At 40.2% G+C, this 16,785-nt stretch overlaps 1 protein-coding gene across 1 annotated transcript in view; it reads right to left on the reverse strand.

The window, feature by feature from the left end:
• Positions 1-15,050: 15,050 nt before the first annotated feature.
• A2M (alpha-2-macroglobulin) overlaps positions 15,051-16,785 on the reverse strand; it is a 52,869-nt gene continuing 51,134 nt past the window's right edge. The window contains exons 37-38 of the mRNA XM_060113440.1: positions 16,198-16,300; positions 15,051-15,181 (exon numbers count right to left, since the gene is read on the reverse strand). Of these exons, the coding sequence (XP_059969423.1) occupies positions 15,051-15,181; positions 16,198-16,300 (234 nt within the window). The remainder of the gene's footprint in view (positions 15,182-16,197; positions 16,301-16,785) is intronic.

The following is a 16,785-nucleotide window of genomic DNA, read 5'->3' on the forward strand; positions in this document are numbered from 1 at the left end:
GATTAAGAAATAATGGTCTGGAATCAGCAAAGGGAACAATCACACAACAACAGTAAAATGCAGACTTTCCTCTTCTCGCCACTTGTACTCCCCTTCCAACTCTGGGAAATTTAGCAGACTCATCATGAGAGGACATGATTTTTTAAAAAAACAGTTTAAACAGGGTTGCAGTTAAGGCAAAGAAGCGTGGGAATATTCTGCATAAAGGATCATAATACAGGGTAATCTGTTTTCGATGTCCAAGGGTTATAGTGAGCACACCAGATAGGGTTTACGGACAGGGGCAGTGAGAGGATGGTCAAACTGTGTGGGACCCAGATCAGGATGGGGACAAGGGCGTGGGCAAGTACCAAGGACAGGCATGAGCCTTTCCCATAGGCTCAGACTAGACACTAATGGTATCTCATACCACGTTACTCTTCCTGCTTTTGGCCTGGTCAGTGTGTAGACGTGTTACACTGCTAACAATAGATTCTAAAAAATTGTTTGTACAAATGCACAAAGATTTATGTACGAAGAATTTTATTATACTTCTACAGTAGGGAAAATTAGAAACAGTTCAAAAATCTATCAATATCAAGATGATTAAATAAATAACCTCCTTTTTTGCTTTCTTTTTTCTTCTGGAGAGCAAACCTTTTAAAATGAGAATGTTTTTATCTTTTAACTGTACAACTAGAAAACAGTAGTAATCAAGACAAAACGAAACCAGTCTGCACCCTCTAACCCCACTGTCAAGCTCTTATGTTGGTGAGGTGGCTTGGCCTTGACAGTGTGTTAGGCTGTTCGCTGGGGCTTCTCTGAGCTCGTCCCAGGCAGAGGACTAGTTTGGTTCTATTGCTCTGGGGATGGAGGTTTAGACTGTAATTGTGCTGCTTCATTTGTGCTTTGGATTACTGCTTAATGCACCTTCTCCTTTCTCCCCCGCTTTTAAATCTACTCGCAAATTTGCATTTTCTTTCTTTGTCCCCTCAGAACAGGTCCTGCCTGTCTTGAAAAGGGCCACATCCTTGGTCACATGGACATAGGGTCAGTGACCTCACTGCACACATTCCAAATTTTGTCATGGATGCTGGGACTGCTCTTAGGTTTTGGCTTGTCTTAGCTACAGTGATGTCCCAAACTGTTATATATGTGATGTCTCTCCACAGATTGGCTAGAATGTGCTCTGTAGACCCCCAGTAAAGAGCTAGTGGGTTTCTTCCCCTTAGTTCTTCCTATATTTTGCTTAAGTAATGTTCATGACTTGCAAGGCCCTGCATGACTTGTAACCAACTATTTGCATCTAAATGCTGCTGGCTGTGACAGGTATAGAATGCTCAAATGCTTTCCTGAAAATTGTTAGTTACACTGGTTCTTTGGCCATATATTTTTCCTTAGAAAATGCCTGTCCCCTCTTGAGAGCAGTGGGAACATAGTAGGAAGATCACTGATGCTGGAGTCAATAAGACCAACCTTTACTCAAATCCTTTTTCTAATAATTGCTGTGTGACTTTAGGCAAAATGCTTAATTTCTCTGAGCCTACATTGAGCCATACTGTATGATTGTTCTATCCCAAATAGCTAATCTCCTAACTCTCTGCAACATCCACTTGTCTAGTTTCTTCAAAGCTCTTGTCACAGTTTGTGATTCTCTTCTTTATGTGTTACTTCTTTCAAATTATTATTTACCATGTTTTGAAGATGTGCATGCTCACAGTATAAAATTCAAAAGTTACAAGGGATACATAGTCATGAAAAAAGAGTCTCTGTTCCACCTCTGATTACCAGCTCACCAGTTCCTTTCCCTGGAGAAAAATACTGTCGACTTCTTATGTTCTTTACCAAATATAACTTATTCATAAGCATTTATGTACACAAGTGCACACACACACACACAAATACACACAAGTTGTAGCATAGTATACACACTGTTCTGAACTTTACTCCCCATCCCCAATTAACAGTATATCTTGACTCTTTCTATGTTTATACTCATTAGTACTGCCTTATTCTGAATTCTATTTTATGGATTTAACAATTTATTTAGCTAGTCTCCTATTAATGGAAGTGTAGATCATTTCCTCTCTTTTGCCTTTACAAACAATGCTACAATGACTATATTTCTACAGATGTAATTTTGTGCTTTTTGAGTGTTTGTAGACAGGCCAAATTGCTCTACATAAATCTGCAGATTTACACTCCCACCAGCAATGATAGTTTCATTTTCCGCTACGACTTCACCGATGCAGTTTTTCATGAAATGTTTTGATCTTTGCTAACAATTGGAGAGATTAAAAACGGTTTCTCATTGTGTTTTTAAAAATTAATTAATTAATTTAGTTTTGGCTGCGTAGAGTCTTTGTTGCTGCGGGAGGGCTTCTCATTTCTCATTGCGGTGGCTTCTCTTGTTGCGGAGCAAGGCTCTAGCCGTACGGGCTTCAGTTGTTGTGGCTCGTGGGCTAAGAGTGCTGGCTCAGTAGTTGTGGCACACGGGCTTAGTTGCTCCACGGCATGTGGGATCTTTCTGGACCAGGGATCAAACCCGTGTCCCCTGCACTGGCAGGCAGATTCTTAACCACTGTGCCACCAGGGAAGTCCCACTCAGTGTGGTTTTAATTTGTATTTCTCTTATTAAGAATTATACTGAGCATCTTTTCACATGCTTATGAGCCATTTGTATTTCCTTTTCTGTGAACGGACAGTTTATAGCCTTTATCCTTTTTTTTTTTTTTTTTTGTGGTACGCGGGCCTCTCACTGTTGTGGCCTCTCCCGTTGCGGAGCACAGGCTCCAGACGCGCAGGCTCAGAAGCCATGGCTCACGGGCCCAGCCGCTCCACGGCATGTGGGATCTTCCCGGACCGGGGCACGAACCTGTGTCCCCTGCATCGGCAGGCGGACCCTCAACCATTGTGCCACCAGGGAAACCCTATCCTTTTTTAAAAAGAAATTGGGTGATAGATCTTTTCCTAAATAACTAGTGAGGAAAAGTTTTTTATATACTAAATAAATGAGCCAACTGTGTGTGATACAGGTGAAAATATTTTGTCCTGGTTTGTAATTTTTCTCTTTATATCATTTGAAATCCTTCATTCTCTGTTCTAAGATTAAATTAGTTAAGGGAAAGTATAAGACAACTGACCTCTAGTGAAGAGCATAATTATAGAAGCACCAGGAACCAACTGGATTTAGTATTGTTGTGTCAAAAAGGATGGAAAATTGGTGCATTTGCTAGTGAAACACTGAAATGAGCACAGTGATTACATTTATGAAGGCTCATCCAGGAGACTTTAAGAGTCTGTAGTGTATAGCATTCACTGACAGACTCGGGGACTCATCAAATATCCCTAGACTCAGAACAGAGCCACTAGTGGAAAATGTTGTTGAGAGACTAGAGCAGCCTGGGAATATTCTTTAAAGATATAAAATTCCGGATAGGAGCTCACCTATGAATAATCAATTTTTGCGAGAGTGCAAAAACTTCCCCCGTGATGAGAGAGACTTTTTTTCTGTGGTCTCAAAATTTTGGTTGAAATCTAAACCTATGTTCCAAAGAGAGTCTTTAGACACACCCCATAGGACTTTCCAAACTCATCTGGGGACAGTTACCAATAGCTCATATAATGAAAAGTTCAAGACTAATTACAGAGGCAAATTCTTTGAAGGAATTTGTGGATGACGAGATTGCTGGCCTGTTTCCCCTCCTTCTGCCCAGGCCAAGTGGGAGAGGAACTGGAGGGCCCCTGCTTGCTGGAGGTGGACACAGTCTTACTCCCCAGTCTGTGTTGCTCAGCTATGGAAACTTGTAGATCCGAGGCTGACTGGAGAACAAGAGAGTGCTTGGAAGAATTTGACCTGAGTACCCTGTTGTGGACGGCAGAGAAACTTCTGTCTGAATGTTGCTTGGAGAGGTCTGGTGGTGGGAAGCTAGCTGAAATTGCCCCTAATGCCAGGGTAGATGCAGTGGATGCACATCACAATTTCACCATTTGCTCAGTGGGTATAGGAGGAAGCAAAGAAGGTAATGGGGTTTGAGTTGTCTACAAAGGGCTTTATTCTCAAGGGGACCCCAGAAGAAAGAGGTCCTGTGGAATGTTTCACCATAAGTTGAGAGTTAAGGTAAAGTTAAGAGGCCTTCCAGAGAGCATATCACCTGTATCAGGAAATGGTGCAGTGCAGAAATTCCTCAAGGGTGTATGTATCTGGGTGGGATCTCCTAAAACCCACAGAAGTGCCCCACGAGAGATAACTAGTATCTGGGTATCATATCAGTCTGGGTTCAACAAGAGAAGCAGAACCAGTAGGGGATATATTTAAAAATTTTTATTGCATGGAATTGGTTCATGCCACTGTGGAGCCAACTAGGCAAGTCCAAAGCTCAAAGGGCAGGCTGTCAGGAAGGGCGGACTAGAGCTCTTCAGCAGGGGCTGGCACTGCTGTCCACAGGTGGAATTTCTTCTTTGTCAGGGAAGCTTCACCTCTGCTCTTAAGGCCTTTCAACTGATTGAACCCATCCCACCCAGATTAAGAAAATCTCCCTCGTTTACAGTCAACTGGTTATAGACTTCACTTACATCTAAAAAATACCTTCAAAACAACATCTAGACTAGTGTTTGATTGAATGACTAGGGACTGTTGCCTGGCTGAGTGACACATCAAACGACCATTGCAGGTATCCTCCACGCAAAGCGAGGCCAGATAACAGAGTACCAGTAAGAGAGAATTTGCCTCTTTCTTCCAATCCCCATCTCCTGAGGCTAGAGGGATGCCTCACTTCCCCACTGCTGGTCTGTGGAAACAAGAATCAGACCTGAGACGGGGGACTTCCCTGATGGTCCAGTGGGTAAGACTCCGCACTCCCAATGCAGGGGGCCCGGGTTCCATCCCTGGTAGGGCAACAAGATCCCACATGCATGCCGCAACTAAGAATCCTGCATGCCGCAACGAAGATCCTGCATGTCACAACTAAGACCCGGCGAAGCCAAAATTAATAGATAAATAAATATTAAGAACTGAGAGGAATGTAGGCAGAAATGTTGAATTGGTTATAAGATTGACATTTTGTTTTAGACTGGATTAAAGTTTTCAGGTATCAGTTTGTATACACAGAAATTGAGGATTGACAGAATGGTCTTATTTGGTTTCTGCACATGTATAAATTTAGGGTTTTTTTAAAATTAAAAATTCATTCTCTCCTATCACAGTACCTTGTCCTTCATTCCTTCTCTTTCCCCAAGTCATCCACTTTAAAAACATGCGTGATAATCTCTTGTGATTTTAATTGCCCTCTTGTGGTCAAAGTCGATGATTGCAGTGATCTAAGAGTTGCTAAAGCATTCATTCAGTTCAAGGCCATTTCAGAGGGTACTGAGTTAAAGACCATTATTTCAGGTTTTTGTTTGTTTGTTTGTTTTGTTTTTAAATGGCCAATCATGGGTAGAATCTGTTATATCCAATCACTAGAGGAAGGAACATTTTCTTATTACCGTGATTCTAGAAAAATTCTTGCGTTGACTTTACTCAGATACGAAGAGTTCATTTGTGGCGAATCACTCCCTTTGTCACTGTACATTTTCAAAATAGAAATCTAGGATCATTTGATTAACAAGATTGCTTGTACCCTGTTCAGGTCACTGCCAGTTAGAGACACTAGTCCTAGAATGACAGTGAGCGAATAAGAACAAAAAAACATGATTACATTAAGTAGCAAGGAAAGTGGAAGGATCAGTAAAAAGTATCAGTAGTGAAGAAAAGAACAGAAGAGGATAAAACAGAAACACATCATATTTTTAATAAAAAGATGACATTTGATTATAGAAAATGAAGCTTTCTGAAAAGTAGGAGAGAAAGGAGAAGTAGGGTAGAATTAAGTGCTAATCTTGTTATCATTTTGGAATAGTTCATAGTCACATATACATAATTCTAGTTATATGGCACAGAATCATCACAGAGCCACAGACACAGTGCTAGGTCCCCGGGCCTTTTCTGTCCTTAAGGAGTAAAATGTAATTTAACCCCCTACCCCATTTTGAAAGACAAAAGCCATGCTATCCATTTTTCTGTTTGTTTAAGTGCCTTTTATGTTGGGTTATCCAAATCAGGAAATCTTTCCTTAGTGTTCTGTAGAAAGCACTTGGCTGGAAATCAGGAGCTCTTTCACTATTTGGGTGATACATAGCAATGACATATTTGGAATGTCAGCTACCTTTTCTGTTCTGTGCCTCCCTCCCATACCTACATCTGGCATTCAGTGTTCCTAAAACTTATTTTCATTTAGAGTGCATTTCTTCTGAATCACTTTTCTACTCCATGTTCTTCTATACAATATTGTGTTCTGTGTCATCACGCGCTGCTGGTAATGCAAGATTTCCTCAAAGAGGGCCTCACTATTGTCTCTGAGATTGTTTGCCAAGCTGACAACCATTCAGTAGGTCTTCATGCTAACACTGTTTTGACCTTACTAGAAGATGTCAAGGGAGCGTTTCAAACAACAATCAGAATTCCAGTTCCTTTTTCAGATGACTCATTAAACCATTGAGAGATTAAAGTCATTTAATGGGAAGGTCAATGGGAAAACAACCAAGTTCATACATGAACACGGAATGATGACCACCTGACAGCTACTGTGTAAAATACTGTGGCAGATTGTGTTTCCAAAGGTGGCTGCATGTCTTCCATCAGACATGCTCTTTAAAAACAAACAAACAGATGCCTTTATTGGGGTATAAATGATGTACCATAAACTACACATATTTGAAGTGTACAAAATAATGAGCCACAAGCTCTTTGCACTGTGTCCTTGCCACATCAAGAAGTAGAGCACGTTTTCCCTACACTTCATGCTAGATTGAATACTTGTTGCACTTACCCTTTCTTTGTCTCACTATCGTTTACTGAGTTTTCGTGTAGGGCAGATGTCTTGTAAGTTCAGATTTCTTCAGGAACTAGGGAATTCCCTGGCCGTCCAGTGGTTAGGACTCCGGTGCTTTCACTGCCAGGGCCCAGGTTTGCTCCCTGATTGGGGAACTGAGATCCCACAAGTCATGTGGTGAGGCCAAAAAAACACACAAAAAACAAATTTCTTCAGGAACTATACTTGAGGAGTACTACCTAAGGAACTTCACCCCCAAAGCACATTCACACCTGATTTAGATGGTGAGATCCTAGAGCATCCATAATAGGATGAGATTTTCTGGGGAGAGAATAAGTGCATTTTGTATGTGGGGGAGAGATGTGATTTTGTAGTCAAATGGCAGATTTACCAAATCGTGTTTCCAAAAGTGGCTACAACAATACCTGCAACTACATGCTCTCTTGTAATGTGATCTTGCTTCTTCTCCCTCAAGACACGGAGTCTGTTTCACTTTCATTTGAACATAAGCTGGCCTTGTGATGCTTTTGATCAATCAAATGTGGTAGAAGTGATTCTACATGACTTCTGGGCTACTTCATAAGTAATATTTCAGCTTCTGCCTTTGTTTCTTGGAACTCTTACTCTTGGGAGCACTGAAATGCCATGTAACAAGTCCAGGTACCCTGTTGGAGAAGCTACAAGGAGAAGCCCTGAGGCTACATGGAGAGGGGGAGAAGCCAAGCTGTCCAAGAATCCCAGTGGAGCCTTCAGATGATTGCAGTCCCAACTGCTATCAGCCTGCAATTTCATGAGAGACCCCTGGCAAGACCATCAGAAGAATCACCTGGATAAGGCCAGTCAATACATGAAACTGTGAAATGTAATAAATTTTTTTTTGTTTTATTAACTTATTGAATTTTGGGGTGGTTTGTTATGCAGCAACAGATAAATGAAATAGATGTTATCCACTGTCGGATGTGTCCCAATTTCAGGGATGTTAAGATGTGAAGAATATGCAATTTAGAATTGATGAAATACAAAAATAGAAACATATGCAAATTACATGAATAAGTACTTTGGAGAAGAAGAAATGTTAATGGCTCATATGAAGAGATGCTCCACCTCTCTAGTAATCAGAGAAGTAAAAATTAAAGCAATCAAGAAATAAGACTTTTTATTTAAAAAAGTGCAAAAGTTAGAAAGTTAGTTAAATGTTGGCAAGAATATAATGGAAATGGGAATCCTTTATGTACTATTGGCGGGAGTATAGATTGGTTGCAGCCATTTTAGAATACTTTCTTGCTGAATTCTGAAATTAAGTTTGTATATATCCTTTCACCCAACAATTTCAATCCTAGCTCTATATTTGAGAGAAATTATCACACAGGTCAATAAACTGGCATGTATCAGGGTATTCAAAACACTTGTCAACAGAATTGAAAATTTCCCAAACTGAAGGTCAAAGAAAAAAAGGTTTAAAAAAATAGAGCAGTAAATCAACTGTACTTCAAAGAAAAGAAAATAGAACAGAATATCTAAGAACTGTGGGACAGTTACAAAAGGTGTAACATACAGGTAATGGGAATACCAGAAGGAGAAGAAAAAGAGAAAGGAATAATTGATCTGCTAAGAGATGAGGGAAAATGGAATCATAAAAAATGATCACTTAAAATCGGAGAAGGCAAAAAAGAGTGGATGATAAAGGATAAATAACAAGGGCAATAAATAGAAAACAGTTTAAATATTTTAGAGATTAACGATATGAAAAATCAACTTAAATGTGAATGGTCTAAATACATCAACTAAAAGATGCTACTACAGAGGATAAAAAAAACAAGACCCGGGCCTCCCTGGTGGCGCAGTGGTTAAGAGTCCGCCTGCCGATGCAGGGGATACGGGTTCGTGCCCCGGTCTGGGAGGATCCCATATGCCGCGGAGCGGCTGGGCCCGTGAGCCATGGCCGCTGGGCCTGCGCGTCCGGAGCCTGTGCTCCGCAGCGGGAGAGGCCACAACAGTGAGAGGCCCACATACCGCAAAAAGAAAAAAAAAAAAAAAGAAAAAAAAAACAAAAAAAAAAACAAGACCCAACTATATGTTGTCTACAACAAACCCACTTTAAGTATGAAAACACAGATAGATTAAAAGTAAAGGTTGGATAAAGATATGCCATGCTAACATTAATTTTTTAAAAGCCTGAAGCAGCTATATTAATTTCAGATAAAGTATATTTCAGAGCAAGGAAAACAGTCAAGGATAAAGAGGGGCATTCCATAATGCCAAAGGGGCCAATTCTCCCAGAAGATTGATAATTTGAATAGGTCTAAATCTATTAAATGAATTGAATCAATAATTAACAGTCTTTTGAAACAGAAACACCAGGCCCAAATGGTTTCACTGGTGAATTCTACCAAACATTTAAAGAAGAAATAATACCAATTCTCTACAATCTCTTCCAGAAAATAGAGTTAGAGGGAAGACTTCCTAACACCATAACCAGGGCAAGACATTACAGGGAAGGAAAACTACAGACTCTCTCATGAACAAAAATGCAAAAGTCCTCAACAAAATATTAGCAAATTGTACCCAACAATGTGTAAAAATAATTCTCTACATCATGAAAAGTGAAATTTATTCTAGGTATGCAAGGCTAGTTCAACATTTGAAAATCATTGAATGTAATCCACCACATTAACAGGCTAAAGAAGAAAAATCATATGCTCATAGCAATACATACAGAAAAAGCGTTTGACAAAACCCAACATCCATTTGTGTTAAAAATTCTCACCAAACTACAAATACAGGGGAACTTCCCCAACTTGATAAAAATAAAATCACCAAAACCCCACATTTAATTATATTAATGCTGAGAGACTAGATGCTTTCCCCTAAAATTTGGAACGAGAGGTGTCCCCTCTAACCAGTTCTCTTCAACATTGTCCCAAAAGTTCTAGCTATTGCAACAAGACAAGAAAAGGAAATAAAAGCTATACAGATTAGTAAGGAAGAAATAAAAGTGTTTTTGTTTACAGATTATATGATTGTCTATGTAGAAAATTTGAAAGAATTGAAACTCAAGGGAGGTTTGGGGCAGGGTTTCCTGTCTTTTGATTTTAAAAGAATAAACAGGGGAATAACAATTTAAGAAGGAAGAAAGCCAATTAAGAGACTAAGGTTTCTAACTAGAATGACTAAATGCTTTAAACATTTCCCCAGACCAAAACAATTCTTTCAGCCTGGGCAGAGAGGTCAGTAGTTTCCTTGGGAGAATAACAGAGAAGGTTTGCATGGAGCACCTGGAAGGCTGGATCCCAGGCCCAGCCACTTGTTCTTTGTCAAATATTCCTATCCCTTTGGACAACAGGGAGGCCACAGGGTGGTGGATCTAAAACAGTCATGTAAACTAAAGACAGATGACTGCTGTGGGGTGGGATGCAATACCTTGACCCTGTATTAGATCACCAGGTAGGAAGAACCCCAGAATATTTTAGATAACTTTCCTGTAGTCTAATGGGGCTGGGGTTTAGAGTCACATTTCATTCACAGAAGACAAAGAAATGTAATATTTCATGTAGAATATACTGATTCTAAGAAAACCAACCAACCTCCCTCCCCTCCCCTCCGCCATACACACATACACACACAAACAAAATCACTATTCCCAGAATGCAATTCTGTGGACCAGTAAGGACAATTTGTGCGCTAGTTACCTTATTTTGTTGTCTTCTTACTATAGGTTTCCATGATTATTTTATTCCTCTCCTCTCTTCTCTTTGCCTAACTTTTTTTTACAAAGTTTTTTTACAGTTAATAAAGCAGCAGTACTCATATTTTTTAACCTTTGCTGCCACCCTGTGGCTATCTTTCATTACTGTACATGAAGAGGGGGCATCTAAGAACTGCTAAGGTATCAGATCAGGGACAAGCATAAGGGACACACATTAAAAAAAAAAAAAAAAATTGGCAGAACATCCGAGATGGTCTTTCACTATAATGCTCAGAATCTGAGGCATGAATCTAGTATATGCTATATTTGTCTCTTATGTATCAGTATTTGTCCTTTAAAATCCTTTTAGTTTATGTCTAACCTTATCTTAGTAGTCCCCCATTCCTCCTCTTAGTTCAAACTAAGATGCATAATTAATCACATTAATTGTTGATCCTAACTTGCCATTAGTGTCAATTATGGCTCTTAATGGACTCGGAAAAAAACTGCATAGGAACCTGAACCTATTTACAGTAGGCCCACATATTAAAATTTCTTTGTAGACTTTCATTTTGGTCTAGAACTTGTCATATTAATGCGAAGCATTCTGGCTTTCTCTAAGTGTTAAAAATGAAAGAATCAGTTTTAAGAAGTAGAATATATTCACAGCCCATTTTCCACACACATTTTTCCTGAGAAATAAGGGCTACTGTAATTGTCTCCTTACCACCTGTCTCTACCACTCTAGCCCCTTTCTGCTTCTTGTTACCATCTTAAATCAAATATGATCATGCCACTATCCTGTTTTTAAAAGATTCCATTGGCTTCCTATTACTTATAGGATAAAACATAGACTTCTTTGAACACCCTTGATAAATCAGTCTCAACTGATCTGTCAAGACTCTCTCTTTTTTTTTTTTTTTTTTTTTTTGCGGTATGTGGGCCTCTCACTGTTGTGGCCTCTCCCGTTGCAGAGCACAGGCTCCGGATGCGCAGGCTCAGCAGCCATGGCCCACGGGCCCAGTCGCTCCGCGGCATGTGGGATCTTCCCGGACCGGGGCACGAACCCATGTCCCCTGCATCGGCAGGCGGACTGTCAACCACTGCGCCACCAGGGAAGCCCCCAAGCCTCATTTTTAATCGCTCCCATAAACACTGCCTTTTCAACATTCAACCTGGTCTGACTCTCTTAACACAGAATAAAATTGAAACCTGCTTCCACCTTCTCTCCTAGGTCTTATATTTTTTTCATGGCAACTGGGCAAAAATATTAGAGCATCAAGAGTCAGAGACCAGTCAACAGGATTTTCCCCATTCCTTTCTTCCCCTCCAAATGCAATGCTAATAGTCTTTGGTTATTTATTTGCAGTGCTTTTAACTCATTGCATGAAGCTAGGATTCCCCATTATGTCCTTTTTTGGGGGAGAAACCCCACAAATCTGGTCTCCAAGCTGATGCAGCTCTCTTGTGATTGGGGCATGTAACAGAGGGATAACAGTGCCTTGTATAAGAGTGCCTGTGGGCATGGCCAGATCCAGTATGAGGGTGGAGGGTCTCTGACCCTTTTGTTGTGATCATTCAGAGGAGGAATCTTGGATCCCATGATATTATCCCATCATAAGTTTACTAGTTCTTTCAGAATACTGAAGGTTCTTTTCTTTTTTTAAAAAAATTAAAAAAATTATATATTGGGTTGGCCAAAAAGTTCGTTTGGGTTTTTCCATAAAATGGTACAGAAAAACTCGAATGAGCTTTTTGGCCAACCCAATAATTTTTAAAGGTTACTTTCCATTATAGTTATTACAAAATATTGGCTATATTCCCCAGGGTTGTACAGTACATCCTTGAGCCTATCTTACACCTACCTAATAGTTTGTGCCTCCCACCCCAAACCCCTTTATCTCCCCTGCCCCCCCTTCCCTCTCCCCTCTGGTAACCACTAGTTTATTCTCTATATCTGTCTCTGCTTCTTTTTTGTTATATTCCCTAGTTTGTTGTAGTATACAGTATTTGTCTTTCTCTGCCTGACTTTTTTTCACTTAGCATAATGCCCTCCAAGTCCATCCATGTTGCTGCAAATGGCAAAATTTTGTTCTTTTTTATGGCTGTGTGGTGTTCCATTGTATATATATACCACATCTTCTTTATTCATTCATCTGTTGATGGACACTTAGGTTCCTTTCATATCTTGGCAATTGTAAATAACGCTGCTATGAACATTGGGGTGCATACGTCTTTTTGAATTAGTGTTTTTGTTTCTTTCGGATATATACCCAGGAGTGGAATGGCTGGGTAGTTCTATTTTTAGTTTTTTGAGAAACCTCCATACTGTTTTCCACAGTGGCTGTACCAATTTACATTCCCACCAACATTGTACAAGGGTTAGGGCTCTTTTTTTTTCTATACTCTAGAAAGAAAGATAACAAGTCAACATAATCTTTAAATAAAGAGGCTCTAAGAAAAATTTGTAAGTGTTACCTCTTCTCCTCCCTCAGTGTAGTTTGACTTTTGGGAAAGGCATATTCAAATCTTGGGCCACACTGTTCACAGTCTACAATCCCATATGCTTCACACAAGAAAGGGACAACTGTGACATGGCAATGCCAGCAGGTCTCATATGTGAACTCACCTGAAGGTCTCCCAGAAACCCTAACATCTGATTTTCCTGCTTCCTCTGCCCCATTTTTCTTACTTTTCCCTGCTCCCATATACATTTCTCTTCCTTTGCACACATCTCTCTTTTTGAATTCAGCCTCTTACCATCATCTGAAATCTCAAAAGAAGAAATAACCTTCTCCATCCACACTAAGTGATAGAAGGATGTGGGTAAGGGTATGGACTTATCACTAGAAAGCCCAGCTTCCAGCTTCAAATCTTGTCTTCTTCACACTTGGAGTTTGGGAAACTTTCTAAACTTCTTTCTGAACTTTCTAACTTCCCTAAACCTCTGTTTGCTCATATTTAAAATGGCATTAATCATAGTATGTCCCTCATAGAGTGATTGTGAGGATGGAATTCCATAACACAAACAAAATGCTTAGAACAGTGCCTAGCAGATGGTAGACACTCAGTATTGGCTTAAAAAAATTGTCAACCCTTATACCTCTTTTTATGCTTCTACATTTTCTTATCTCCTCAGAAACCTTGTTCCCATACTTATTTGTCACTTTTTCAGTAACATCAGACTCTCTCTTATACATGAAATTGATATCTAGAGGTTAGCTGGTTGATTGAAAGTCAGACACATGGTCAGTGGCAGATTTTGGGCTAGAAGTCAGGCCAATGAATTCCTACTTCAGAGAAATTAGCGTAATAGTTTTCTGTCTCCCACCTTAACATAACTTATTAATGAAGTAATTTTTAGCATCCTACAACATGGAACTCCTGTCTAGTCAGGCCAGTCATTTTACCTGGCGTAAAGTACACTCTATGTCTTCGTAAAAAGTACACTTTATGACTTTGTAAAAAGTATACACCCAGGTATACTTTATACTCTTCTTGTCACTAATCTAACCACCAAAAAACTTCTTTGGAGGTAAAGATTTCTCAGATTGCTGTTACATTTATTTTGAGTATTCTGAAGTTCTGCAGGATTGAAGCTGTTCTGAATTATTCCAGTTTTTATACTACACGTTATCACCTCAAATAGAATGTCATCATTTGTTCATTAGAAATACAGGGTACAATGCACAGCACTAAGTGACCTTGGAGTAAATTTACATTAAATGAAGAAGGAATCAATGGTAGATACTCTCTGGAAGTATATATTTATTTACCATCCTTGTTTAGCATCTGTATTGCAGACAGAAAACAATCCTTTCAAAGAGTCCTGGTTCTGAGGATTCCAGCAAAGCCCAGTCTATAGATATGGGCCTCAAACATTTCCTTGCTCTGTGTCTGTGGAGAGAAGAAAGTAAACAGGATGATTTAGGGCTTGACAGGGGTGAATATAATTCTAGTTGGATATGAATGACAGGGCTTACTAAAGGAAACCAAACTGGCTGTGGTTGAGATTGGGATCCATCAAATATCCACCCTACAATCAATACAGACTCTTCTTTTTTTTTTTTTTTTTTTTAATAAATTTTATTTATTTATTTTTGGCTGCGTTGGGTCTTCGTTGCTGCGCGCGGGCTTTCTCTAGTTGTGGCGAGTGGGGGCTATTCTTTGCTGAGGTGCGTGGGCTTCTCATTGCAGTGGCTTCTCTTGTTGCAGAGCACGGGCTCTAGGCGGGTGGGCTTCAGTAGCTGTGGCTAGCGGGCTCTAGAGTGCAGGCTCAGTAGTTGTGGTGCACAGGCTTTGTTGCTCCACGGCATGTGGGATCTTCCCAGACCAGGGCTCGAACCCGTGTCCCCTGCATTGGCAGGCGGATTCCCAACCACTGCGCCCCCAGGGAAGACCAATACAGACTCTTCTGATAAAGGAATTAGAAATAAATCTTTCAGAGAGTTAGTACTCTTCTCCCAAGCTGTATATTTCTGTGTTATTATGCGGTATGAGGAATCTGAGATCAACTACAAAAAGATGTAGATGATTTTGTATTTAGCAGGACTGGCTTTAAGAGCAAAATAAAGGCTTGACACATGGAACACAGACGGCTTATCTGTGTTGCAGGGGGCACTGTACTCAGCCAAATCTGCTTCATCTGAAAGACACGATGGGGGAAAACCTTGAGAATGGGAGCTTCAGTGGGACAGGGTTTCATGGAGAGGTTTTGACATATCAGGACTGCACACTTCACTGAATCAGGAACTGCATCATTGCAGAAATGTCGGCTTGCTGGGGAAGTAGACAAGAGTGGTCTTGGGATTTCCACTCTTGGTACCATTGACATAATCCCCTTCTCTGTGAGAGAAATGAAGGGCTGACCACACTGCAGTTGTTCAAGCAAAGTATAAGGGGGATAACTGTAGGTGTGTGTCCTTTCAGTTCTGCTTTGATATTTGCTTCTTTCCCCCTTCATGATATTTTCTTATCGTTTTCTCCTAGTCTGCGGCATTCAGCATGTTCCTCTCCACCAATCAGAATAACACCTACGTTTTATCTTACAACTCAGATTTTATTTTCTTTGTTTGGTCTTCGTTGACCATTCAAGGGATTGTTCTCTTCCTATCTCTAATTTCCTCCCCTAATTATCTGTATAATTCTCCAGGCTCTTATTTATTACTTTGCATTGTTATAGCATCTTTTTTTTTTTTTTTTTTTTGCGGTACGTGGACCTCTCACTGTTGTGGCCTCTCCCGCTGCGGAGCACAGGCTCCGGACGCGCAGGCTCAGCGGCCATGGCTCACGGGCCCAGCCGCTCCGCGGCACGTGGGATCTTCCCGGACCGGGGCACGAACCCGTGTCCCCTGCATCGGCAGGCGGACTTTCAACCACTGAGCCACCAGGGAAGCCCTGTTATAGCATCTTTTAAAGGAGATTTATATATCTCTTTATCTGTATATATTTCTTTGTAAAACTCTTAGTCCCTTGGAAATTTTTGCATGATTGGCAGACTTATGTTGTAGGTAGTTTTTGTAGTAGTTTTATAGGCCAAGGCAGCAGGAATAAGGTAACAGAATATGTTGAAAACAGGGCTTACTTACAAATGTCTGTCACACTCTAATTCCTTTATTATGGATTGAGGTTACTCAGGGTTCTTAGTCCTCTGTTACTCACCAGTCTCATAGTAGGCATAGACTTTCACAATACCAGGTTGCAGATCTCTTACAGGGATGTCTTGCAGAACTGAGAAGGAAAAGCTCAGTGTCTGACTGGTTACCTGAAAAAAGAAAGGGAGAATAATCCAGAATCAGAGAGACCTCACCTCTTTTCCTTTGGCACCATTCAATCTTCATTCTTTGAGGAACAGTTCTTAGTTGGCTGACAGAGTTCAATCTCAAACCAGCTGTGCTCCCTAACTTCCCACCTAGGAGGATGGCGATAAAGATTTTAGAGTAGGAACCTGAGTAGCTAGAGAAGAGCTCCTTAGAGTAATGAAAATTTACCAGATTTTTAACCAATTAAAACAATTCATATTCCTCCATAATGTCCCATACATGGCTCTGCTCATAGTGAGAGAAAAATTCTTTTCACTGGCAGACTGACTCTATCCATAGTAATGTTTCCAAATATTTAGAAAACAGACATTTTTCAAAGTATAAACATACATGTACAAAATCACAGTGGTTTCTTGTGTTGCTAATGAAATCAATTACATTATGATAAAACTGACTGTGATTAATACATCTAGACTGATAATATATC

The sequence above is a fragment of the Mesoplodon densirostris genome, chromosome 11 (genome assembly GCF_025265405.1).
Source record: "Mesoplodon densirostris isolate mMesDen1 chromosome 11, mMesDen1 primary haplotype, whole genome shotgun sequence".
NCBI lineage: Eukaryota > Metazoa > Chordata > Mammalia > Artiodactyla > Ziphiidae > Mesoplodon > Mesoplodon densirostris.